The 27549-nt window shown below is 36.8% G+C and overlaps 1 protein-coding gene across 3 annotated transcripts in view; it reads left to right on the forward strand.

The window, feature by feature from the left end:
* The window catches only part of LOC111507349 (nephrin), an 862168-nt gene that overhangs the window by 429717 nt on the left and 404902 nt on the right, over positions 1-27549 (forward strand). For all 3 annotated transcript variants that reach the window (XM_074171299.1, XM_074171300.1, XM_074171301.1), the window contains exon 2: positions 27399-27540. In XM_074171299.1, the coding sequence (XP_074027400.1) occupies positions 27399-27540 (142 nt within the window). The remainder of the gene's footprint in view (positions 1-27398; positions 27541-27549) is intronic.

Consider the following 27549-nt stretch of genomic DNA (forward strand, 5'->3'; position numbering starts at 1 on the left):
CGACGGCGATCAGGAAAATCCCGGATCTTGACAGTTTACGCGGTTTTTGTGTAGTGATTTACGTTCTTCGTATTATTCATATTCACTCATTATACAAATTATCTCTATATTTTTTTTGAAAAAATGGAACTGCATTTCATGACTCTTTTACATCAAAGGGTGATAAAGTTACGGTGCTCATTCAACTACTAATTTGAGACGGTTATTTTAGTCGGGAAGAGAAACGACTACGAATAGAAAGAATATGGTAATGTTGGTCACAATTATTGAATTCAACAGAATGTTCTCATTTAAGAAACACTTCATTGTGAGATTTTCACCAAACAGTTTTATAGAAACGCAAAATGCATGACATACAGTATACAGGCTGATTCACGGTGGATGGCACATTAGACGTTTCTGGTGAACCAGACAACGGATCACTTTGAAAATTCAATGGAGGGCATATTCGGACATTCTCTAGCCAACTAAAATATTTTCGACAATGCGGTGTTGCCGCTTCCATTAGACAGCAGTAGCAACTTTGATTTTTCAAATAGAACACTCTGTATATAATATCATTTTTGGAATATCCAACAATTGCCCGACAACTTTTCTTGATATTTCCCTATACCTATCAATTACCGTTTCCGAAATAAAAATTAATTTCAATTTTTTTCTTCGAAAATCATGACTTCTAAAAATGCCGATATCTTTTAGTTAAGAAGTACTATGATATCGAAATTTGGTTTGGAGTTAGGTGATACTTGGACACTTCCCACACGTCAGCCTAATCTCCGTTACTTCAATACAGGGTGGTAAAAAAATACAGTTTTTTCGTTTGCTTGAAAAAGTTGCTGAAATTTGATTATTTTAAATGGAACACCCTGTATATTATTGAAAATTCAGAAAGAAGCTGAAATTTGCTTTCTTTCTATGTATATCATACCTATCCCTAACTAGTCAAGTTTCGGAACATTTATTTGTGAAAATGTCCCTTCAGAATGGTATTTCCATTCGGTATTTGGTAAGCAGGCCATGATTACTATTTGACAGTAGCGTTGTGACATTCTCCTAATAATATCGACATTTTCGTCACTTCAGAAGTTGCAAATACCTTCAAAACGATGGAACAAAACTATTCAAACGAAGTTCTTATGAATTTGTTTATTATTTTTGGACAGTGTGACAAAATTATCAGCAGAACATGTAGAAAGTTCAATGAAATGTATCCGAATCTACCGCCAATGAACCTCAAGAAATTTATACGAATTCAGAACAATTTCAATGCATTTGGATCAACTTTAAAAGCAACAAGAAACTTGCCTCGACCCGTAACTTTCGAAGACAACCAGATTAATGTCTTAGCATATTTTCACGCATTTCCCGAGTCATCGATAAGAAGTGCTGAAGAAGATTTGGGTATAAAATATTCATCGGTTCAAAGAATCTTGCGAAAACATAAAATGCATGATTATAAATTCACCAAAATTCAAGCAATGAAGCCTCAAGATCCTCAACAGAGAGTAGAATTTTGTGAAATGTTGTTGACACGCATTCAAGAAGATCCACTTTTTTTAAATAAAATTATTTGGACTGATGAATCGAAATTTTCGAGAGAAGGGATTTTCAATAGAAAAAATCGTCATTATTGGTCCAGTGAAAATCCTCACGTCACAAAAGAAGCCGGATTTCAAGAAAAATTTAGTTTTAATGTCTTCTGCATGTTGATGGACAACAAATTGAGGTACGTGATATACGAGGAGTCATTAACATCCAGAAGCTACCTGAATATTTTGGAGAATACTGTAGACAGTTTCGTGGATAATCTGCCACTCGAAGATTATCGAAACTGTTGGTACCAACTAGACGGAGCTCCTGCACATTGCACAAGAGAAGTGAGCGCAAAACTGGATAGACTATTTGACGATCGGTGGATGAGGCGCTTGGGACCATGGATTTGGCCAGCGAGATCACCCGATCTTAATCCATTAGATTTTTATTTGTGGGGAATGTTTAAAGAAAAAGTTTACAAAATACCCGTGCGTTCGAGAGATGAATTGTTAGAAAGCATTGCCCAAACATTTGAAGATTTGGATCCCAATGAAATCAGATCTGCCACCACGAAAGCAGTCAACACCCGCATTTTAAAGTGCTTGGAAGTGAACGGCCAGCGATTCGAACATATTTTGAAATATTCCACATGATTGTTTTACTTTTTTATAATTATTCATATCAATATTTCCAATTTCAAGTTTCTTGGTGCTTTTTTAAAATGTATCCAAACATATTGAAATTGTTCTGAATTCGTATAAATTTCTTGAGGTTCATTGGCGGTAGATTCGGATACATTTCATTGAACTTTCTACATGTTCTGCTGATAATTTTGTCACACTGTCCAAAAATAATAAACAAATTCATAAGAACTTCGTTTGAATAGTTTTGTTCCATCGTTTTGAAGGTATTTGCAACTTCTGAAGTGACGAAAATGTCGATATTATTAGGAGAATGTCACAACGCTACTGTCAAATAGTAATCATGGCCTGCTTACCAAATACCGAATGGAAATACCATTCTGAAGGGACATTTTCACAAATGTTCATAAGTCCGAAACTTGACTAGTTAGGTGTAGGTATGATATACATAGAAAGAAAGCAAATTTCAGCAGCTTTCCGAATTTTCAATAATATACAGGGTGTTCCATTTAAAATAATCAAATTTCAGCAACTTTTTCAAGCAAACGAAAAAACTGTATTTTTTTACCACCCTGTATTGAAGTAACGGAGAATAGGCTGACGTGTGGGAAGTGTCCAAGTATCACATAACTCCAAACCAAATTTCGATATCATAGTACTTCTTCTAAAAGATATCGGCATTTTTAGAAGTCATGATTTTCGAAGAAAAAAATTGAAATTAATTTTTATTTCGAAAACGGTAACAGATAGGTATAGGAAAATATCAAGAAAAGTTGTCGGGCAATTGTTGGAAATTCCAAAAATAATATTATATATAGAGTGTTCCATTTGAAAAATCGAAGTTGCTACTGCTTTCTAATGGAAGCGGCAACACCGCATTGTCGAAAATATTTTAGTTGGCTAGAGAATGTCTGAATATGCCCTCCATTAAATTTTCAAAGTGATCCGTTGTCTGGTTCACCAGAAACGTCTAATGTGCCATACACCGTGAATCAGCCTGTAGACACGCCTAACGAAGCTATTCTAAACACTTACGTTCTTGTGAAACTGTTTGGTGAAAACCTCACAATGAGGTGAATACGTTGTGAATTTTCATCAAGTATCTGCCGAATTTCATCACATATAGAAAGTTAGTAAACAAATGGTTGAAATTGAAGGAATTAGAAGTTACTCGAGAACCGTTAATTTTTGAGTCCCACAGGGGACGGAGGTCGGGCCACTTTTATTTGTAATGTTTGTTAATAGTGTAGCCATCTAGATCTGAAGGTGAATTCATCAGCTTTGCAGATGATATGGCCACTTTGTATGGAGCAAAACCTGGGTCCGAGCGAGTGAAGATATCCCTGTACGCCGATGACACGGCTCTTCTCTCATCTTCCATGGGTCGAGAGATCGGCGTCGTCTACATGCAACGTGCATTGGACGTCCTCGAGCGCTGGTACCTCGATTGGAAGATCCGAGTAAACCCGGAAAAGACTCAGGCGATAACCATGGGAAGATTACTATCTTCTCCGTCCAGAAAAGTGAGAATCTCTGGAAGGGAGATTGAATGGCAAGCGCGGGTAAAGTACTTCGGCCTTCTAATAGACCGTAGGCTCACTTGGAACCCGTACATCATGTGCGTTGAGTCAAAGATCGAGGGTCGGATAGCTAGACTGTACCCTCTGATCAACAGGAAATCTAAAATGAGCACGAGGAATAAAATCACCATGTTCAAGCCTGTCATCATGTATGCTTCAGGCGTCTGGGGACAAGCGGCTCCGTCCAACATTTCCATTTTGGAAAGGTTGCAAAATAAGTTAATAAGGATGATTGTGAATGCTCCTTGGTTCGTGCGGAATGAAGCCATCCGCAGAGATTTGCAGCTGCCTTCCATTCGGCAAAATACGGAAACTCATGAAAACCCGTTAGTTAGGGAAGCCACAGATTACGCTGTAGACGACCCCTCCCGATATAGAAGGCCCCGACACTCTGTCGAATGAGGCCCTCATGTCCCCCGTAAACGGATGAACAACTTTTTCATCCATCCCACCCCAGCCAGGTAGGGGTATCCCGTGAAGGGCGGCACTGATGTGTAAGGACTTCATGCCGTCATACCATCAGTCATGAACCCATTGGTCCTTCTTGAGACAATAATCAGCCGAAAGGGTAGGGGAGCTGAACTCCAAACCTGAACGAAACGAGGATGGCCTTCTGAGAAACCTGGGTAGTTTTAAAGGTAATAGCAGAACAAAACTCAGAAGAAATAAGTGACAGTTTTTTTGCTGATGCTACTCAATATTTTATAAGTGGGTACCTTTTGATTGACTAAGACTCATATATCAACGTGCAGCCGAAACTACTCAACCTAGAATTTTGAAATATGCAGGTAGGTTTTTTGTATAGCGTGAATAAGCATCAAGGAAGGAAATCAGGAATTTCCAACCCAAAGGACAAAAGTAGGATTCAACGATTGTGTTGAATCACGTCAGTTTTGAAATTGGAAACCTGAAGTTTTGGGTGAATAAAAAATATTGCAACTTTTTGTTTGAAATAGACTGTCATGAAACTTAATGTAACAAACCAAATTATATGTGGGCGAGGCCGCGGGCAACAACTAGTACACTATATATATTTTTGAAGAGGTTATTTTGTAGTTATTTTTTTGTCGTTTCTTTGAAAGTTTTCTACATTTTTTGTCTAATGATGCAGAAAAAACTCTCTTCCGAAACTTATTTCTTTTGAATCCAAAAATTTTCAAATTTAATTTAAAATTATTGTTCATTCATTTCCAACAATAAAACATTCGAATATTTCGATTCTGTTATCACTTATATTTTTCAAATCATTTTCGTTTTATTGTCAACACTTCTTCTAAACAACGAAACTCTGAACATCTGATGTTTATCACCACCATCAACCACACCGAAACAATCGTTACTTCTCTCAAATAAAAATCATTACAGTCAAATCTAAACCCACCTCCTTTTTCGAAGAATATTGACTTATTCTAGTCAAAATCGTTCGTTGAATTATTGAATCAAAAATTCCGACATTCATAATGCTAAACTGAAAATCGAGTTGATTCATTCAGACTTTCGTGTACTTCCAACAATTGGTTGATTCAGCTAATTACTGGAATTTTAAATGAATGCCATTGAAAACTTGATTAGCACAGGAAACTTCTCCGGACCAAGTAACGAAATTAATCCTTACTCTACAAATCGCTCACCATCTTTTGATCGTTATCCAATAATCCAATTGGAAATTTTAATTCTGGACTACTATGGCAGTGTCATCAGAATTGGTCTGGATAACATAATTTCTCGTTAATATTCATTAGAAAACGTGCCTTTGTAACTGTGAAACACTTTAAATTTTCAAACATCCGGAATCCATTTCATTACGAAGCTTCAGATCAAAGTCAAATATTGCATTTGAAATTGGAAGTTATTTGTTTGGGACCTCAACTGAGACGACATCTACAGGAGTCAACTAATGGAATGCAGACAGAAATTAACGTAGAAAGTTTGGAGATGGTGAGTCGTGAAATTTTTGTATTAATATTGTTGAAGTCAAACAGTTCTTTTCCTGTCCAGCTCCCTTTTAGTCCAGTTATCTTGGTGAAATGACTGGCGGAATCTGAGATATCCCGCTATGAAATTGTATAAACTTGTATTTGGACATCCTAAAAGTTGTCTCAAAACCATTGTATGGTAGATCAAAGGTCACAAAGGTCACAAATGTCACAAAATCGATTTTTTGCAAATAACTTGTTTCCTATGTGTTTTTCGGGATTTGTATCCATCATCAGTTTTATGAAAGGATGAATTTTCTACAATTTTTGTCTCAGAATTTTTTTATACGTTGAATCATTTTCGAGATAAAAAGCGATGAGCGCGCGGTTAGAGCATAATTCAAGGTCAACCGGTAGTCCCGGTCAAAACATGCCATAAAGGTGTATTAGTTATTGATAAATATATATTTAATAATAATTTTCATTTGTCATCAACTATTACATTATATTCAATAACTATTTTACTCACGTATCTATTTTTAAATTAGGTATCATTTCATTTCACAACACTTACCTGCGTAGGTAGTTATAGAATTGTTGAGGAACAAACTTGAAATTATTTCAATTGTAATTTCATCTATTCCAACGATTTCTCATTCCATACATTTATGACTGTGAAAATGAAAAAAAAATTGAATGGACAATCGAAAAACAACTTATAATTTTAATTATCTTCTTCTTCTTCATCATCATCGCTTTCGACTGCTGTACTATTTCAAAGTTCTCTCCATTATCGTCTTCAACAACATGTGTCTCCAGATCTTCCATCCATCCTTCGGGGTTAAACGTTCCGTCTTCATTGACATTGCTCTGATATAGTGAAGCATTGAAACAAGCTTGGCCATTACACTGGCCACAAGCTATAGAGCACTGTAACCCCGATTTTCTGCATCCACATCACGAACCACAATCCCTCTTGCAGAATATTTCGTTGAGCAATTCCTCTGGAGCAAGTGCTGAAATTTCAGGATTTCGTTATGCAATGTCCAACACCATTCCTGGGGTTCTGAATTATGCCCCAAATAAGTTTGAACTTGATAATAAACACGGTTGAAATTCGAGTGAGCTGCTCAACTTCTGGTATCTGTAGAGTAGGGAGGGTGAATGTGGACTCACAGCACTTAGGCCACATGTGACCCATTGTACATCCTCCCGAGGAATTGTCCTTCTAGGTCATCGTTCCATACTATCCTTTCCAGGAAGGTTAACAGGTCACTAGCAGACATCAACTTAATATTGGCAGGTGTAGGCCAAGACTCGCCGAACACACACTCTCTTTGGCAACGTTGAGGTTTCTCACGGTGGCCTCCGCGAAGGTTTTGGAAGGTGCAGCGATATTACTGTCGTTGCGCGGCTTCTTCAACCTTCTTGGGATTCCCTCCATGAAGGTGCATAAGTGAGGGAGCTTTCCTGTAGGGGCAGCCGGTTCCTTGCCTTTATTCAAGACGGAGCTCTTGGCGCCCGCCGCAGGAAGTGCCTTGCTGTTGGAGGTGATCTGCTGAGTCCAGCCTCATTCCAATCGGTAGATTGAGGTGGACATTTCTGTTCATCCTCAGCCACGGAATTGATTTTTGTTGTTTCTGTTGTTTCATTCATGTATGTTCCTACGAGTAGCAAGGGAAGAGTAGGTCACCTCTGGCAGAGGCCCGCATTACCAGAGGTAGGCTGATTACAATAAGGTTTCGCCCATTTCACCAAGGGGATTGTTCGTGACCGCATATCATCCTGCGGCCATTCAGCTATCGGCATGATTCCTTAGCTTGGATAGGCTGGTCCATGGTGGCATATTTTGCAAAGGCTTTTGCGGGTTTAAGTTCCCCTCACCCTACTCATTTCTGCCACTGAACAGGAGTCCGGCGACCCCGACCGTAAGGCCACATTGGCTTTCCGGACAGGGCCATCAGTCCAATGGACGTTTCCCTATCCGCCACGGGAGCTACTTCACTTATTGATGGAATATTCAATAAGAAATGAAACTTATTGATGATCGGTTGACCATGAATGAAGTTCTAACCCTCTATTTCGAAAACGATCCAACATATGAGAATTTTTTTGGAATAACCGTTGTAGAGAATTAAATCCTCCACAATATTGATGATGGATACAAAAAGCAAAAAACCCATAGGAAATGATATTTTTGCAAGAAATCTGCAAAAAATTTGACTTTAATATCAATAGTCGCATATACCCTACCATTTGTAGGTTCTGAGACAACCTCAAGTATGTAAAATACAATTTTATACAAGTTTATGGTTGGGTATCTCAAATTCCGATACTCATCTGATTTTTTCTAAGATGGCTGGACCATTTCTCCTCAATATGATAATTTTGAGTGACTTCTTTGATTTTTTCTCAGTCGTTGTCTATAGCCTAACAAGCACTCAAAGCAGGCATTTCATTTTCATCACAAATAATCGGTTTTCAATACCAATGAAGATATTTCTTCTACTCACTAGACAGCACACGAAGTTTTGCCGTGGTTCCCCTCGAATTTGTAGAGCTGTTGTGGAGCTTTGGTTATGATCTCCATTATAACCAAAGAAGATCACGGCAAAACGCGGAAACCAACCAAAACATAAAGTTTTGAACTTTCACGGAAGGAAGTGAAATTCATACTTTGCTATGAATTGGACCATGGCTACCCAGCTGAGTAGACGTGGTCCAATATGAAGATTTCTGAAAAGTTGGCCCATAACTAGGATGAACATCTTCAGCATGATGGGCATCTTCAATGGTGGTTAGTAGAAATGCGATGCGACCTCCTCGTTAGTAAATTAATAATTAAGTCACAACGCATTGCTGCCAATCACCGCTGAAGATACCCATCGAGGTTATTGGCGAAACGTTCGGAAATCTCTACAGTATCAAAGTTGATATTTACGTTTTGTTTCCTGAATAACTATAGTTTTCATAGTAGCCAGGCATTTTCTACAGTTCTATCAATACCTGGAGAGACAAACCTGAAGGCTAGCTGGAGATGCAACTTCGAGGTACCTACTATGCATCATTTGGATTTCATTGTTTATTTTTTTTTCTTAATACAATCCCAATTTTTCGCCGCTTTTGAAACAAGATATCCACAAAGTGTAACAATAAATAATGAAGACATCAAATACGTTGGATGACAGCCGATTAGTTGGCGTGACAAATTCGTTTTGTTTTTCATTCGACCGCATCGTTGGTTCTATTCCAATGGTGCGATTTTCGAATTCCACTGCATTTCGATGGTTTAACCCCTGCGCTTGGAATTGAACTTTGAAAGGTATAAACTCGCACAATTTTCGAGTCCTGAATATTGTCGTTCGTAGGGCGGCGACAACTGGTTGACATAAAAACGTATTTCAACACAACAACCAGACACGTATTCCACAAAGTATTCCACGAATTGTTGAATAAACGGAAGATACACGGCTAAATATCTAAGTCACCATCTCATTCTCATCCTCTTGCGCTCGCATCTATATCTAAACCTAAATTTATATGGTCAGTAGGTGCCAAAACCGTCGGAACTGTCCGGCTACAGAGAAAATATCCCCTTATAATTGCGTATAAGTTTTTATTCTATAACGTACATATATTTGCAATTCATTAAATTTCAAAGCTCAGTATCCGACAAGGAGTCCCACTCCTTTCCTATCTGTCATATGCCAAATAAGATGATCCAAACTTTATAATAACCCATCATTTCCTGACTAGGCTGTAGCCATATCTGCTTTTATAAAACAACGAAGGTCTAGCATTCAAAGTCTAATAGTGAATATCAATAGTTTCGATAAATGCATCTGAAATTCATTTTTCTAACAGTAAATCCAGCTATTTTGAAGCTTTGTGCTCTTGCGCTGCTCTTCTAAGAATAACGAACATAAATTGAAAAATGCTTTCCACATTTTCCTGGTGTACTATCCTCGAGGGAATAACAAGTTATAAACCTTTTTACTCACAGAGACGCGATACTGCCGAAGTTTTCAACGTCTGTTAACTCTTATCCATTCGTACCCAGAGTAGTTACAATACATTCTTTCGTTTCCTGAATAGCCCAGTTAAAAAGGAGACATGGAGGCTGAATCCAATGAATACATTGAGGTTTATTTTTGTTTTATAATGTCGTTTATTTTCAATGGTTTGAAAAACAATACTTGCTAGGGGGGTTGTTGAGATTTTATATGTATTATTTTAAAAGTTATTTTCTTTCAGAAACGTTTTATGTTTCAACTTCTTTATTTTAATTTAAAGAATGAAAACTTGCCGACATAGCGGAATTTAGGAAATATTAAATAAATACTCAACAGGGCAATATGAAGAGTACATCCAAAACTTTAGATTTGAAAGTCTAATACGAAGTAGGAACAGAACTGATATCAAAAGATTTGTTCGTCTGAATGTCATGCGTTCTTAAAGCTCCATATCTCAATGAATATTTATTCTACTGTGCCGCGGTATATACCGATCGATAGAGAATTTTGTATTCTATCTATGAATGCTGTTCATTTTTCCAAGTTTCAATTTTTCCCCTTTTTTTCTCATTACTGTATGATGTCGTTGAGCAATTTTCGGCCACTCATTTTCCTACGAATTCAAATTTATCCAAATCGCTGCCGAAACAGACAGAAAAAGAGGCATTTGACAATGGCAGTGCTAGGATCTCCGGAATTTCCTTTCGAATATCTTAATTTCGAAAACCTACAGTCGACCTACAGTAATTCAGGACGAGGATTTGATGACGCTGGTGAAGACTGACCCTTCACAAACAGTGCGTGGCACGGCGGAAGAACTGGCCGTCAGCTCCCATGCAGTTTTTGATGGATTAAAACGTTAAGTGAGGTTTACCGCAACCCACAAGGGTTTATTGTGGCTCACACCTATTCACAATCGACCAAATAAACCCAGCTCCTTAACGAAGCCGTTTAGTTTGTATGGTGAGTGGTCTTTCAGGTCAGATGGTAAGGGTACGGCTCTGTCGAACTCTAAAAACCTGATTCGGTCCTCAGCGGGGCAGGCACAAAGTATATGCTCTGTTAATGAGGTAGTCGGATAGTCAAGATGCAAGATTCTTACCTTGATACCCACGACAACCTTCCCATATGAGGGTTTTTGGACGTCAGCTACACCTGACGATGCAGGGCTTTTTCGCCTCTGGTTTTGGTGAATCATCATTTAAGCACAAACGTTTGCTAACCTGCTCATGGGGAGGTTGGTTCCTCCACCTGAGACAGATTCTGTGAAGGTCGTTCAAGAATTTGGTGCAAGGAGGTTTCATAAGGTGCCCCGCTCTCGAGGAGATGACTCAGTCGTTTCCTGTCTGCACCATCAAACCTTTTCTTTAGGTTCAGTTATTGGATCAGGAGTTGGAGAGTTGAGAAGCTACCGCTCTTGATCTAAATTTACAGGGGGAGAACAGTTGGAGTCGTAAGCTCGACATCCATTTCCTCTGTAGACTCAGCGGCAGAAAGAATTTTTTAAGTTTACTCTGTCTTTGAAAGTCCCACAAGTAGCTAGGGAAAGAAGATCAATCACGGCAGAGCCCCGCATTACCGTGACAGGGCGATGCCACGACGAGAGGGCGCTTGGTATCTCGAAGGTTCCACAATACACAATACACACGGATACACACACCTTAGGATTAGGCCATCATATTGGAGTGGTCAAAAAGCTCGGAAAGAGAGTGCCACACGACTCGAACGATCGACAGAAATAGTCACATTTGAAGATATGTTCTTTTTTGCTTTTGCGATCCATCCGATCCTGTTTTGGATCGGATCCTCTAAGACAACAGGAAACATTCAGAACAGTGGTTGGACATCGATGCACTTCTCTAAAGCGAAAACCCATAAAAAAGACCATCGTTGTGGAGATTGAAATTTTTTATTTGAAATAGAAAATTCTAATATGAATATAGGTAAAGGTAATAAGATAAAGTAGTATATGAAAAATAGTATAAAATATATTACAATAATTAAAATGGGTTCAAAGAATATATGTAAGGAGGTAAAAATAGAAATATGTGCCTGAGAATATTGTCACATATCACAGAACAAATATCGGAAGTATTAAAAATCGGGCATAAAAACAAACAATATTTTTTGTGGTTAGGTAATGAAATATTCAACATATTACAATCCAACACTATAAACAGAACGAATAAAAGCGTGAACTAATGAAACAGTCCGACGATGTAAAATATAAAAATTCAAATAGTACCTGATATATATTTTCAACTGAGCCTTGAATGAATATTGTGAAGTAACAGAATATTTTATGTGCCACGGTAATTGATTGAAATAATTCAGTCCTCTGAAAAACAACGATTTCGTAGATTGTTTTGTTCTTGTCCTAGAAATGTGAAATTGATTGGTTATTCTTGTGTCATAGTTATGAATTTGATTATTGTACGTCATGAAGGAATCAAAATATTTTGGTGATAAATTTATGGTTAGTTCATAAGTAAATGTATTTAAATTTAAGATTATTCTTAAACCTTGATTTTGCAGTTTTTGTAACTTCTGTCTATTATTTTTATCTGAGAGATAAAGCAGAGTGGAGCAATAATCAAAATGGAGCTGTATAATGGTTCTATATATTGTTATTTTTGAAAACATAGAAACATGTTACTACCAACGTGACACCTGGCAGGCCACTCAATACTCCAAAATGCAACATATACCTTGCGCCCTATTCCTTCATCAAGAGTTTGTTTTTCCATTATAACTATGACTTTGATTTTTTGTGTGGCATAAGCATCGGCAACCTGAATTTGAACTGACTGGTGAAGTCCAGTACAACCAAATTGACAACAGTGCCTGGGCTATTTCTCCAAATTCGAAATGACCATAGATATCTGGCAGTGCTTCTTCGGTTGGCAGAATGCCGAGACAGTTGCTCGAGTGGTCTGCACGACCTTCTCCGATTTACGACATCGGCCGAGGTCAACGGGCAACTCTATGTGCTTTCGGTGCTTAGCGCCTCATTAACTCACTGTTGGTGGCCGAAACTGTGGTCTACACGCCTTAATAGATGTTTCAGATATAATAAATGCTTTTTGTGCACTAAAGTCTGATTGGTTAGAAGTGAGTTGATACAAAAATATGAAAACTGGAAAGTTTTTCTCTTGGTATTGTTAAAAAAAAATTTTGATTGCATTGTAATTGATATAATTAGTCTTGTGAATGAGTTGAATGTTCATAATAATAGTCAGTTCTTTTTCAAATAGCTTCGGATATATTGTTTCCTCTCAAGCAATATATTCTTTCACCATTATTAATTAAAAACAGTAGTGCAAGGCCGAGGGGTTCCGGAACCCCCCTTGGATAGGGCCATTCTCCACACTTAGGCGCATAAAAACCTACCTATGGAATTCTTGTGGGCAAGAGAGGCCCACAGAGATGTCATTGTCACATTGTCATTGCAGTAGTGGATACGAAATAACATAGTTGATAGTTAGAATTGGAACCTCTAGAGTAAAATGAATGAAAGAAATGAAGAAAATTATTTTCCACGTCAGAACGAAATACTTTCCCTTTATGCGTGTTTCGTTAACCAACTTACTGATTTTTTTCTGGTGTGGAAAAAGTGTTTTCTCCAGAAGCTCGATTTTATCATTGTTTCCAACTATGAAAATGAAACGTCTGAGAGGAAGAATATTCGATTAAATGATATAGATATAGAAATAAAATACTTTGTCTAATTTTCACTAAATGTATTGATATTAATACGACCAAGGTTTCGATTTTTTCACCATTCTCAAGTATTCTAACACTACTGACCTAAGAGAAATGTCGGAGTATATATATATATATCCGAGAGTTGGTAATAAGATATATACCTACATTCTCTCCACCTGAATTGGATGATCTGAACACAACGACATGTGGTTTCAACAGAACGGCGATACGTGCCACACGGCTCATGCCACGTCATGGCCATCTCACGTGAAGGTGATGTGAACTGGCCACCGAAATCGTGCGATATGGTCCCGTTAAACTTCTTCTTGTGGGGTTTTCTTGAGTCGCAGGTGTATGCGAATGAGCCACAAACCACAGCGATCCTCAATATCAACCATTTCACTAGTTCGGACTTCCATTGTCTGATCTAATATATAAAATGATTTGAAATCCCTGAAACAACTGAAAAAAGAAGAATTAAAAATTAATAGCTCAAAATAACAATTATATTAAGCAAAAAAAACCTGAAATGAAATAATAGTGAAATAAAATACGAGTAAAAATAGAACGATTTAAAAATAAATGTAGTTTAAAAAACAAAAAACACGCTTTTGAAGAACATCGAACTAAAAAGTTAAAAATATTTTTTTCAAATAAGATTGAAACAATAACAAACGACAAATACTAATATTATTGTGTCATCTCCCACTGGTTCAGTGGGAGATGACCGTTTGGCGTGAGTTGGCCATTTTTCGCTTGATGATGGGTTTCCATATGTTGCGTATCTCTACGCTAGCTTGGCTGAATACGTTGTTGGACAGCATGCATGCGCCTTCCTTGAATTTCCTCCTAAACCGTGTTCCTCTCTGTGTATGATCTCAGCCTGGGATCACTCGATGCTGTGTTAATGGGTCCAAACATGGACTGCTATTTTTAATTTGATGGTTTCCCCTCGCTGTGTGTGTTTCTTGTGCTCGGCAATGCAAACATTCAATGGCCTCTTAGTTTCACTAATATAGGATTTTCCGCACTCACAGGATATCTGTTGAATTCAATTGTTGGAATCGCAGTCCGCGTTTGTTGGCCTGGTTTTCGTGAGGCTACCGGATCTGATGTTGTACTTGGAGCCAATTCTTCCTATCCTCTCCGATAGTCGTCTGATGTAGCACAGGGGTTGACGCCTTCTCTTCCTTGCGAGGCTCCTGCTTTCTTTTGGCCATCGCTTTGGAGTAGCCATTCCATTGAAGATCATTTTTGAAGATGTCTAGTTCCTTCTCGAGACCTTCGTTCGTATTACAGAGCCCGAAAGCACGATCTACTAGAGACTTGATTCCTCTTTCAGTCGATTGATGGTCGTTGGATTCGTGGTACATATACTATCCCGTGTGGGTGGGTTTTTGGTATACAGATTTTTCCCACTTAGTGTCGGTCCTCTTCACCAACACGTCTAAGAATGCCATTTCGTTGTGGATTTCCTTCTCCATTGTGAAAGTGATAGAAGGTCTCATGTTGTTGATGTGTTTCAGGAAGGCATCTAGTTCATTATTCCCATGATTCCATATTAGGAATGTGTTGTTAACATATCCAACCAAACTCGAGGTTTCTTGTGGGCTTCTTCGAAGGCCAGAGTTTCAAACCACTTCATATATATGTTGGCTATGACTGGTGAAAGTGGCGATCCCATTGGCAGTCCCTCATCTTGTGTAAAGAATTCGTCGTTCAGTTGGAAATAACAGTTTCGTACACAACATCCTAGTTAATCCATAATTACTTCTATAGGTAGATTCGTTCTCTCTTTCAGGTTCCTGTCTTCAGATAGCTTTCTCTGTATGATTTGGAGTGCTTTTCCGACCAGAAGTTGGTGTAGAGGTTTTCCACGTCGAAGCTAATTAGTTGATTTCCCTGTGTGACTTCAATTGACCCTAGTAGTTTGACAAAATGCCTTGAATTCTTCACAAAAGACAATGTTTTTCCTTGTAATGGTTGTATTATGGGAAGTGAAAATCTAGACAAGTTTTGAGTAGCCGAATCTCTGGAGCTGATGATCGGTCTAAGCGGAACGTCTTTCTTGTGTATTTTGGGTAATCCATACAAGTGAGGGGGCTCACTGTGATGCGGTGTTAGTGATGATCTTTCCTTGTCCGAAAAATAGACTCGGTGTTTTTTCAAAATCTGGTACAACTTCCTTTCAATTGATGCAGTAGGGTCCCGTACGATCTTTGTGTATCGTCCTTTATGAAAAACCTCTTCGATCTTCTGTCATTACCCGAAGACGATTGTAGATACAAACCATCGAAAGGTCGTCAACTAATGTAGCTTGGAATCTCTTGACTTTTTTTTTCATTTCCATTTTTATTTCTTAATTTTTTGTTCAATCGTTCTATTTTTACTTTTATTTTATTCCACTATTATTTCTTTTGAGGTTATTTTTGCTCAATATAATTGTTATTTTCAGCTATTCATTTTTGAATTTTCTTTTTTCAGTTGTTTCAGGGATTTCAAATCATTTTATATAGTAGACAATGGAAGTCCGATCTAGTAAAATTCAAATTTAGCGAGAATTATACGCCAGAGTCATGAAAAAGTGGACGTTTCGGATGTGCTTCACTCAGAGAATCCATAGCCGTCATTTGAACCATGTTATTTTCCACACATAATGAAATCAATCGGTCTTTCTAACGAATAAAAAATGTCAATAATGTCAGACACTTATTTTGTTTTATTTGAATTTAAATGTAGGAAGCGCACAATGAAAGACCCAATATCACATATGACATCAAGCATTGAGAGTCAGCACCTCTCATTTCTACAACTGTAATAGTGATTAATGAATGGAAAATATTTGAGAAGGATGCCTGACGAAGTATAGTATTGGCATTTTTCAATTCTCCGATACCAGATACATTGAAAAAGTTAATTCCTATATATCTTTTTTTTCAGCAGCAGAAAATTTCATGAAGGCATTCAGTACTTCCCCTATATATTGCACCAATCACTTGAAATTGAACACATTTTCTCGCATATTGCGTCCTCTAGAATTCCCGCCTTAAAAGCACAAGGGTCTTTCATTTTTGAAGACTCGCTCAGTGGAGAACAATTAAACCCGGTCTCGCTGCAGCTGGACGAAACAATTGCCACAACAAAAGCCAATTCGTAGCAAATATCTGGAGCAGAGTATGAGGTATGGGGCAGAAGAGCGTTGCGATGGGGAGGAGGGTTACTACTGTAATCAGCAAGCACACGATATGTATACTTGGGATAGAAGTCAACCAGTGGCGTTCCACCTCAAGTCTAAAATGAATGGAAAATGGTGGAAGATTGCATTTACTTATGGAAATATTTTTTCTTTCACCTTTTTCCTCTGTTTCTATCTTTCTCTGAGTGTCAACCGAATCGGAATTTTTGTCAGTTTTGAAAAATCTCAAGATCCTTGTCTAAAATGTTTCATGATATCAATTCAAAAATATAATAATAATAATGATGACAACACTAGGATAAGCCAATGCTCAATAACACTGAAGACCTTAGCTTATCAAAGCGCCTGATTTTCGCTTTCCTCAGGTCGAGAGGACTGAAGTCGGAAACTTAGGGGTTCATCATGGCTTGCCAGGACGGTGTCTTCAACGCCTTGGTCTACCGCAGTCGCGTGATGAGTATACAGGTTCCTGACACAAGGTACAGGTCCTGCCGTGAGGCGCCAGAAACCCTAATGCACTTGCTATCAGCATGTCCAGCATATGCGGTCTCGGCCTATATCCATCGACTTGACGCGGTCCTAAGAGTGCTATATTTCCATCTATGGCACTCTTCAGGTATCGACGAGACACCGGTGTTGCTCTACGCTCCGGGGAATCCGTTGTGGGGAACGAGAAGTGCCGAATATATTGAAACTATTCGTTCCCCACCCCCAGGCTCATGCAAGCTAATAAGCCTGATGGAGTTTTCTACTACTGGCGAGACGAATATCGTCCGAAAAGAGGAGGAAAAACGTATAAAATATCGAGGTTTTCTCTTCGAACTCCGCATATTCTATCCTGACAACTCTGTTAAGATGGTTGTTCTGATTATTGGATTCCTTGGTGGAATGATGCCCTCTCTACTCTCGAATTCCAAAAGCATACCGGCTTGCCGCACTAAGGCAGACATCTTAGCCGGACAGATTCAGAAGGCTGTCCCTCTTGGTTCACTCCGCTAGCTCAGGGCTTATGACTTTCGGACCCAATGATCACTCACCCCACGATGTAGGGAGTGGTCGTTGGTTGATAATATAATGCTGGCGCGCCCTCCCGAATGTATCGGGGCTTCGGGGGATAGGGCCTAACCAGCGTATACTACGTAAAAAAAACACTAATAACAATACACCTTCATTTACTATAACAAATAAAATTGAACACACAAAACTTTCGATATAATAATGAATAGGAGGGTGTATTAGTCAAGGCTATTTTTCAAGTCAACCTGGGAATACCAATAAATTAATAAAATTGAAAAAATTTGAGTTATTAGTGATACTTTGATTTATGAGATCAAGAAATCAGTCAATGGAACCGCTGTAGAGAATTTCTTTTTGTATTGCCAAAGTCGGAGAGAGGTAAGTGGCTAGACAGATGGCCAGATGAGTCTTCAGTCTATTTTTGAAGGGTTCAATTGTATAAAATCGAAAGTAACAGGGTAATGGGTTATAATGTTTGGATGCATTATTCGTATAGAAGGAGCAGCGGGTGTAGATGGAATATTTGTGGTTGGGGGATGGCTAAAACTGAACTGTTCCATGTGATGAATCTATTTATTGTTGGTAATGTTGAAAGCTTCTTCAGTAAGTAATCAGGTTGACGTGATATCAAAACTTCATGTGTTTTGGTGAGTTAATGCAGACTTCTAAGTTTTCCAACTCAGAACTCCACAAGAGTCCTATTCTCTTAAAGCAGGTCCATGAATACGGTCCCAGTAAGACATTTTGGCCATGATCAGTGACTCGCATAGTCTAAGTTTAAATTTTTTGTTGGGCAAGTCATTATTTGAAAACCGATGCCTGAATTTTCAATCTCAGCCACGGAAGAGAGGATTTCATTCTCGATGCGGACTTGAAAAGTACAGTTGGTGAGCTCTCTGATTTTCTTAGGTCCAAACATCTTTGTTGCAGATTCATTAGAATTGAGCTTATGCTCATGGGCTGTAGAAATGTTGAAGATGGCTTGAAGATGTAGAATCACGAATGCAATATACACCACTGCGTGTCGTCTGTATAGTGGTGTATATTGCATTTTTTCACCAGCAGATATACAAGCTAAAAAACAAGGGTCTAAGCATAGATCCTTGTAGTATCCTTCAGATAGTTTCCAAATAGTGACACTGCTTTCCGAGAAAAATCAAAGTAGACAAGTTTGTGATACAATATCTCTTGATCAAGGGTATCAACGTTCTCGCTATAAACTAGAAGTACTAAACAGGTCAAATTCTCATCGTCTACATCTTCAAAAAGACCGTCGGTAATTGACAGAAGAGACGTCGTTGTACTATGCTGAGGTCTGAATCCTGATTATATTGATGTCATGATATTATTGACCTGATCTTTTGTGGATATATTCAATTGATTTCAATATTCGATTTTTGAATTAACTGATCCATTTAGCTTGCCCTGTATGTCTTGTGTGGGTCAGATTCAGTAGTTGAGATTTTATTTCATTTCTGTCGAACGACTGATCGGAAATTCAATTCACATTGTCTCTCTGATAATTTTGTATATTTATTATTATTGTAAATCCAATTGCCGCTGCCAGAAAACAGCGGAATACATATATTTTAAAACCACCTCAATATAAATGTCAAATGAAAGGTTTTGAGAAGTAGAACCCTGTACATTGAAGATGAAATCCAGGTATCTGATCGAAATGAACAACTCTATTAACGTAAAATCATGAATGAAGCATGAATCAAGTAACGGTTGTTACCTCAATCTTGTCACGGGCTTCCACTGTCCACAAAATGCAAGGCACAACTGACGACAATGTATTTGGGCTCAAAATTGGACAAGTTTACTTGGCACTGACTATATTGATGTCTTTATTATAGAAAACCTCGTAATAATAAGGCACTACATCAACTAAAATGAATGTGAAATCTACATTAAACCACCCGTATCATTGCATACTTTGTATTCATCTCGGACGACAACTTTTGCAGAATGAGTGTAAAAGTAAATCTTCCACTATCAGCGTGCAACTTCGCAACGCCTTATGATCAATACCCTAGATTGATGGTGAAAGCGATACCTGGTACATACCTATCTGATTATATTTTTCCATTCAGTACATTTTCTGCGTCATTGTTTCTCCCTTCAAACAATTTTTCACTCATTTTATTTGTACCAATCGGCGATGATTCTTGGAACTGGAAAAATTTCAAATATTTTTTTTATCAGTATCAATAATTTGGTTCTACGCTGCTGGTTTCTAGTTAAGTGAGAAGGTCCGATTGCAGTGGCGCTTCCTTTCCCCAGTGGGACAAAAGGTGCGAATAACAATAGCGCCTTTAATTAAAGAAATTCAAACAATGGTTATACACAATTGTTCTGAGGAATTTACGTTCTCGGATGTGAAGGGTCAGGGACTGATAACGAAATTCCTTCGATATAATCGGAAAATTAGAAAAGTTTTTGTATTGCTTGTTGTTTAAATAAGTTTTCGGTACTTTGCAGATATTATTTCAGACTGTCACGAATGTCTAGTAGGGGTTCTAGAGAAAGGTTTCGTTTATTGTATGGATATTTTAATTACTTTCCCAATTTCCGCAGTAGTATTACATCAAGAAAGATAAAGTGCAACATTACCATTGTTCACTTGAAACCGTGTAGTATTATCACGTCACCGAATCAGTTTAAATCAAGTCTCTTTGGTTACATTTTTTAAGTTTTCATAAAGTAATGATTCAGATCTAATCATTCAGGTCCTTCATCACCTTCAACAAGTCATCCTTACGATCAATTCACAGAAGTGTTCAGAAGACAGAGACTCAGGAATATAGATGAGATCTGAAGCATGATTCAGGATATGAACCAGAAACTTCGTTTATGAACCAGTTACTCATCGAAATAAATCACTTGACGTTGCTTCATCCAAAGACCCATCGTATATTCAAACTGACCCGTTGTCAAACCCTCAGTAGTAGTATTACCACAGATACTAATGTTTTATAGTCAAAAACAGTAGAACTAGTATTAAAACTGTTGAACACTCATCTATAGATGTAACTTCTTTCACATTGTAGAGTTTCTAGAGGGACATCACAGAATGGAGACAGATCAGTGGATGGAATATTTGCTTCCTGCTTTGCGAAAACACTATCTTCCTAGATGATTCCCACCCTTTCTTGTTAAGAGAATTAGAGACATTTGCAGTAAAGATACAGTACTAACTCGTAGGTGTATGTCTTTACAGTCAATTGCTTGTTTATCTGATTAGATTCGCGCATTGCAGGTGTCTTTTTCGAAGCACCTGTAGCTATGCAAAAACGTTAATAGGACTCATTCCGAGAAATTAAAAGAGCTGTCATTGTTATTTCCACGTCATTTCATTCATTTTCATCATATCTGTCAGTATTCCATTTCAATGAGTTTCACAATAGAAATATTTGAAGACTGCTTCTAACCAGTGTCACTTCAAAATGCTACCTACCTGGTGCAACATTTGTCAGTTGTGTCTTCTAATAGAATGAGGCCAGTATTTTTGTTTCCGCACAGCTTTTGAAGGCACTTCTTTTTGTTGTGAATCAAATATGAAATGGTAAAGAGTTCAGCCGAAGTTACGAAGCTGCAGTATAGAATACAAAGAAATTGGTCGGTGTGATTTCCATACAGCAGATTGATTTGCACTAATGTTTTTGATATAATTTTTCATCATACCCATATGAAATGAATTCCGTTTCTCCAAAATAGATTTTTTGTTGAATAAAAAGTTATGACTTCGACTTCCCAAACAACCACTTCGGCAAAAGCAATTACGCTCTTTGGTGACAACTTCATTGCTTAGATCAATATGATCCTAGCAATCCTGAAAAAAGCAACTGTAAGTTGGATTCCGAACATTGACTGAATCCACCTGATCCACCTGATCACTGTAATGCATTTCATTCTCTGAACATCTAATATGAAGTAACTACCATCACTACCATGGAAAGTGCCCTTATGACAAACACCTTCCATGTCAATGAAGTCAACAAGAACAATTTATATTCCACAACATTTTTCCGAATCTCTCCATATGGAAATAAAGAGCAATAATTGATAAGATTTTCCTTCCGTAACACTTTGGGAATCTTCATCTAGCATCTTTCAGCCTTCGGAAAGAAACAAGTTCAGATTGCCTTCGCACATTAGGAATATATAAGAGAATTAAAATAATTCTATGAGTTCAAGGTTCCAAAAGATCTGTTATTTTCGTGATCATTTCCAATTTCGCAGCCGGGGAAGTTTGTTTTCCTTGAAGATCAACACTTGCTTAGAAATGCTAGATCCTGTCTGAAAATTCTGTTCCGTTCCTGCTTTTCTCAAGAATTTTTTATCATTCATTCAACTTCATAATGTCTTGGAAAATATAAAAATTATAATGGAGAACTTTATACAAGTGTAGAAGGGCAAACTTTTCAGTTAACCCCGATAAGTTACTGCGTAAAATCAAATTTTTTACAAAGAAAAATCTTCTATTTATCACTGACTTGTCGTATTTGACAATTTTGCCTTGATTTAATGTTGGTGAAGTCATCAGATCAGTTTGATACAAATAGATATCTTTACTATACATCGAATCATCATGCGAGTGTTAAAAAAGGTATAATAAATTGGCTTCACAACAGAGCTATACAATTCAACTGATATGTAATTCAACTGAAAATTTTAATGAAGAAATATAATTTAAAGATAACGCTTATCCAGATTAATTCATAAATTCAACGATAAATGCAATAGAAAATAAGGAGTCAATTAAAAACCAAACGAACATACAAACACCTTCACAAATTCAACAACATACAACTCAACCATTACTGACTCAACATCCACCGACACCTTTCACAACTAACGTTATACCCTACATTCCAAGTTTATCTGAAAAAATAAGACGAATTGGAAATAAGTATGATGTTAGAACTACTTTTAAAACTAAAAATACACTAAGATTTATACTCACACATACAAAACCCAACAACACTGAAGAAAAAACAAAAAATTGTATTTAGAAATAGACCGTACTTGGCTGCCCATCTTGAAGAAAAATTTGGATAGTGGCGAAATGGCAACAGCCTGATATCGAAGAGCACCTTGTATTACATCGAATGTTTCAGTTGTCATACAACAACATTGACATAATTTCATATTTCAAAACACTTTTGACAGCTGTCAAAGAAGTAAAGAAATAAATAATCAAAAAGGAATAACTGGCAATATCTTAGAATTTTTTTGTTCATTTCTGAAGACGGAGGCAGATTTTGGCCTCCGAAACGTTAAGATAAGTATTGTATTATTTCTTAGCAATTTTTTTTATAGGCAAAATTGTTAAATACGACAAGTTACTGATAAATAGAAGATTTTTTTTGTGAAAAATACTTTGATTTTACGCAGTAACTTATCGGGGTAAACTAGAAAGTTTGTCCTTCTACACTTGTATAGAGTTCTCCATTACAATTTTTATATTTTTCAGATTGTAGATGGTAACAAATACTCAAAAAAGGTCGATGAAAAACTGATTTTCCTACAAAAAAAAATGACTTTCGTTGAATGTTTTGGAGAAGTTCGCATAATCCCAATCTCTCGTTATAATTGGTTTGGTGACGTGAAACAAATGAATTGTTATGATTTTCCTTTTCCATAGAAACAGAGAGAGTCAATACTGTTTTGATGGGATCGTACCATTTCATTCTGACTAAAGAGAAACACTTCATTTACAAATTGAGATATACTCTGTAATTGATATTGAAGAGCTCTCAACAATCACAAGTACCGAACTGAATATTATTTCGCTGAATCACTTCTTGCTATACAGTATCATACTCCTATCATCGTCCCTGGAACAAAACAACTATGGTCTTTGTCAGCAAACATGCATTTAACGATCAATCAAGCCGCCGAGATGATCTATGATTATGTGTCAATCTCCGCCTCAAGTGTTGAATATGTTTCTTGTTTAATCTCAACCATCTCAAGAGGAGCTCTCCAAGCGCGGAACAGTGAAATGTCAATCACGGCGTTTTGGAAGGGATGATATGATGGTTATTGTGCGTTGGTTTTTGTTCTTGAGATAGGATGATAGAGAGATCATTTATGTAACTCATTGATGAAAGTTTTACAATGCAATATGTCAAATTTTTCATGCAATTGTACAGAGGTTCGGGAAGTGTTCACAGAGTGCATGCCGAACTCAGTAGTATTTCCGATTTATAATGGGCAAATGAATCGTTCGTTCGTTCGTTGAATGAAACAGAACAAAACAGAGAGGCAAAATGAATGTCTGCTGAAAGTACATGCTTAAATTATGTCCTTCTCACGTTTTATTTCACATATTTTACATATGTTATTCTACATTATATTTCTCAATTTCATTATTATTTTCCATCACAACTGTATTTTTATTAAAGTGAATCATGCGTCACAACCGAGTAACTATTGCTGGATTATTGAGATGAAAATAATTTTGACATGACAACGAAAATATTGTTTTCATTCACAAAAACCAGGTTGTTAATGAACACAACACATAACAACGAGTTAGGTGTAAATAAACTCAGAATCTCAATCATTTACTTCGCGGAAAATAAAATTTCAGAAAAGGAAGGAAAGGTAAGACATAGGTGATAATAAAAAGCACTAAAAGGTAAAGTTATTGGACAAAGAACTCAAAAACACAAAAAGTTTTAACCAACTGAATGAGTGAAGGGTCTTTTATTAATCACTTCCTATCTAAATTTGAATGAAATGGAGGGTGTTCATCTGAATGGGTTTGTTTCATGCTTTGGAAAATGGTACTAGCTTGCTCATAGACTGATTGAGTTAGGGGTATATTATACTCATCAAGCCTAATCGGTCACAAGATATCTTTATACTTGCATAAAAAAGAACAATTCAAAAAGCAAGAATTTAAATTAGCCGCGTGTCTGTTGACCAATAAAATTGATCGTTTCTAGAGCGGAGTTGCCAAGTGCTTTGGTTTTTAATATCTAATCATAGATCTGATAATCCAATATGACAGACGCGATTTTTGTTGTTATTGTTGTCTACTCGGTGTGAAAATAACTATTACAATGGGGAATGTTCCCCAAATTGGATTATTATAGCAAATGCAAGTTTGAACAAAATAAAGTTGAGTTTAATTTATGAGTTTTTCAAATTCACTTCGAAAAGTATTCAAATTGATGTTTCAAATGTTGGGTTTCAAATTCTGAAGGGATTTGTTTCTAATTCACATATTGGCAACAGCGCATATATCAAGTTGAAATAATTCATACATACCTAGATATTCTACTTCAAAAAAGAAGAAGTATCTTTATAAATCAACAATTAAGGCAAAATATAAATTATAGTTCAATACCACCTCCTCAAGACACATCAAGAAAAAGGTTGAAATGATATGTTTAAAATGCGTTGTTTTAGAACTTTTTTATGAAAACTACTTGATTTACGTCAGGAGGAACATTCCCCATTATTCATTTGAACAACTTTTTTTTTGGGAAAGGTAGTTCTCGGCGGGTGCCTATTTGGCTGCATATTCGTGTCAATTTACATTCCGAAAAATATTTTTTCAGGTTATTTTTGGATTGAATTTTACCATTACTACCTTGGCCGAGCTAAAATAAAAATTAAATCAAAACTTTTCATCCTTCGATGAAAACAAAGTCTGAAATGAATGTCATATAAATAAATAGGATTAACTAAATATACCACCCACCCTAGGCTCAACATTCATTTTGAAATTATTTTAACAAAAACACGAAATTATGTGTAGGAACCATTGACACAAGAAAGAGCACATTTTCGCATACACTACAGAGGGCGCTGGCTGACTGGATGACAATATGGCTAATTTACCAGTAACGTTGGATTTCTAATTTTTGGTGGGTGGTATGAATGCATAATCGATTCATTTCATTAGGGTTCATGAACATTCGAAAACTGTTTGAAAATACAACTCATTACATTCTATTCAGAATCATATTTAGATATAACTTGTACTATATCAGTTATCAAGGCAAATATTATTGTCCATTTTTATGCTCAATTCGTGGATTCGAGCAATCTTATTATTGTATATTTATTTGTTTTCTGGCTTCATTTCTAAAAAAAATAAACGATTAATTACAGAAAATTTTAATTGATCACCCATATCACAATATATTGGTTTTTCGGCATTGAAAATCTATGTCATATCGGATCCATTCTGCTTGTTTTTGCAACATTGAGTTTCAACTTTTTCTTAGCTGACAGCTCGCGTAAGAACAATTCGTTTTTTCATCGAGTTTAGTTTGTGTGTGTTTTAAAAGTGTTTTAGAGATATATTTGAATATTAATATGGTGCATTCTTGTGCTGATTTAAATTGTGCGGGAAGGCACAAGAAAACAGAAAGCGCATTGGTTTATAAATGAGTTATTTCATATAATGAGTTGAGGTTCCCAGAGGATAAAATGATGAGAAAAAAGAAAGTATTGAAAAGAAAGAACTAAAATCCTTCTACTTTTCCAAGACTTTATAGAAATCATTTAAAAAGTGACTATAAATGAAAGGGGGACGAAAATATTGAATTTGATGACACCGTTTTTTATTTCAACTTCAAGTATTCTCCAAAGAAAGTATTATCTGTAGTTAATACTGTTGCTGAAAGTATGATACATTTTACTTCATCAAATTTCATCATATGATTAATGGTATTACCTCAGAAGCTTTTGTTGGTTCAGTTCGAGTACAATCAATTCTGTCTATACTTGACCTCATTCAACTTTCCTCTCAACTTTTGGAAGATTCAACAGATTACCCAAGCGAGCCTATAATACTTGAATTCAGTAGCGATATTAGAAAGAGGTATGTATGTAGGAATCTTTTTTTTTACAATAAATTGCAGTGGTACAGATTGGGGATTGTAGAATAAATTGAATATTTGAAATGATTCTTCAATCCAGTTTGCTATATTTTTTGATTTTTATAACTGTATATTATTAAATAATGCTTAAAATCATAGTTTAGGTAAATATTTTGTTATTTTTCAACTTTGTGTACTGATTTGAGATAAAGAACTTATTTCCAAACATGATTTTTCGTGTACCTACTTTTTATTCCATGTGGAAAATTTTTCATTAATTGAAACGGTAACGGGTTCATATACACTTCCATAATTGAATTGATAATTATAGGCTCCGTAAATTCCACGATTTGGCAATGTTGATTACCGAACCAACTTGTTGTTGAATTCTAAAACCATCCATAGTTACCTGAGCAAATAGGCTGAATAAATAACAACACAGTTTGACAGGTGTAGCTTCAACAAAATGACCGTAATCAATTGTCGAAGTTTGAAAGTCCCTATTGGAAGACCCCATAGAATCAAAAAAGAAAATCCCAAGTTCACCCTAGGTTGAATCGATTGTTCAATTATGATTGAATTGTATGAACCAATTATTCAAATTCATTGTGAACGAAGAACACTACGGAAATGTCAAAACGTCGACAAAAAAAATTATTGTTTAGGTTTGAACACCCAACACTCGCCATATACAAAAAAACATAGGATCCCAGTTTGTCTCTGCGTTATACGGCAAATATCTTAATATAAATCATAATCTAAACAATATCTTCCTTCTCCATTCCGGTATACACCTTGACTTCAAATAAGCGCGTTCCACTAATTACTCACATCCACTCCGAATCACACCACTTTCATCTTCTCGCTACCTTTAGATTTACAAGTGTCCCTTTCCGGGAGGTAGACTTTCACTTTCTGCGTCGTCATAATTAACGTTGTTCTTTGTTTCAGTCACTTCGTCCTACGACGTGGAGGCAGTTCAAGGGGGAGTTGCGAAGTTGCCCTGCGACATAGAGCCCTCGATACCCGGTGATAAAATGCACATTGTCATCTGGTTCAAAGACGGAGAGAACAGGAAAACTCCCATATACTCGTAAGTACG

The sequence above is a fragment of the Leptinotarsa decemlineata genome, unplaced genomic scaffold (assembly GCF_025532065.1).
Source record: "Leptinotarsa decemlineata unplaced genomic scaffold, Ldec_3_MD MMD2_tig00000010_RagTag_RagTag, whole genome shotgun sequence".
Lineage (NCBI taxonomy): Eukaryota > Metazoa > Arthropoda > Insecta > Coleoptera > Chrysomelidae > Leptinotarsa > Leptinotarsa decemlineata.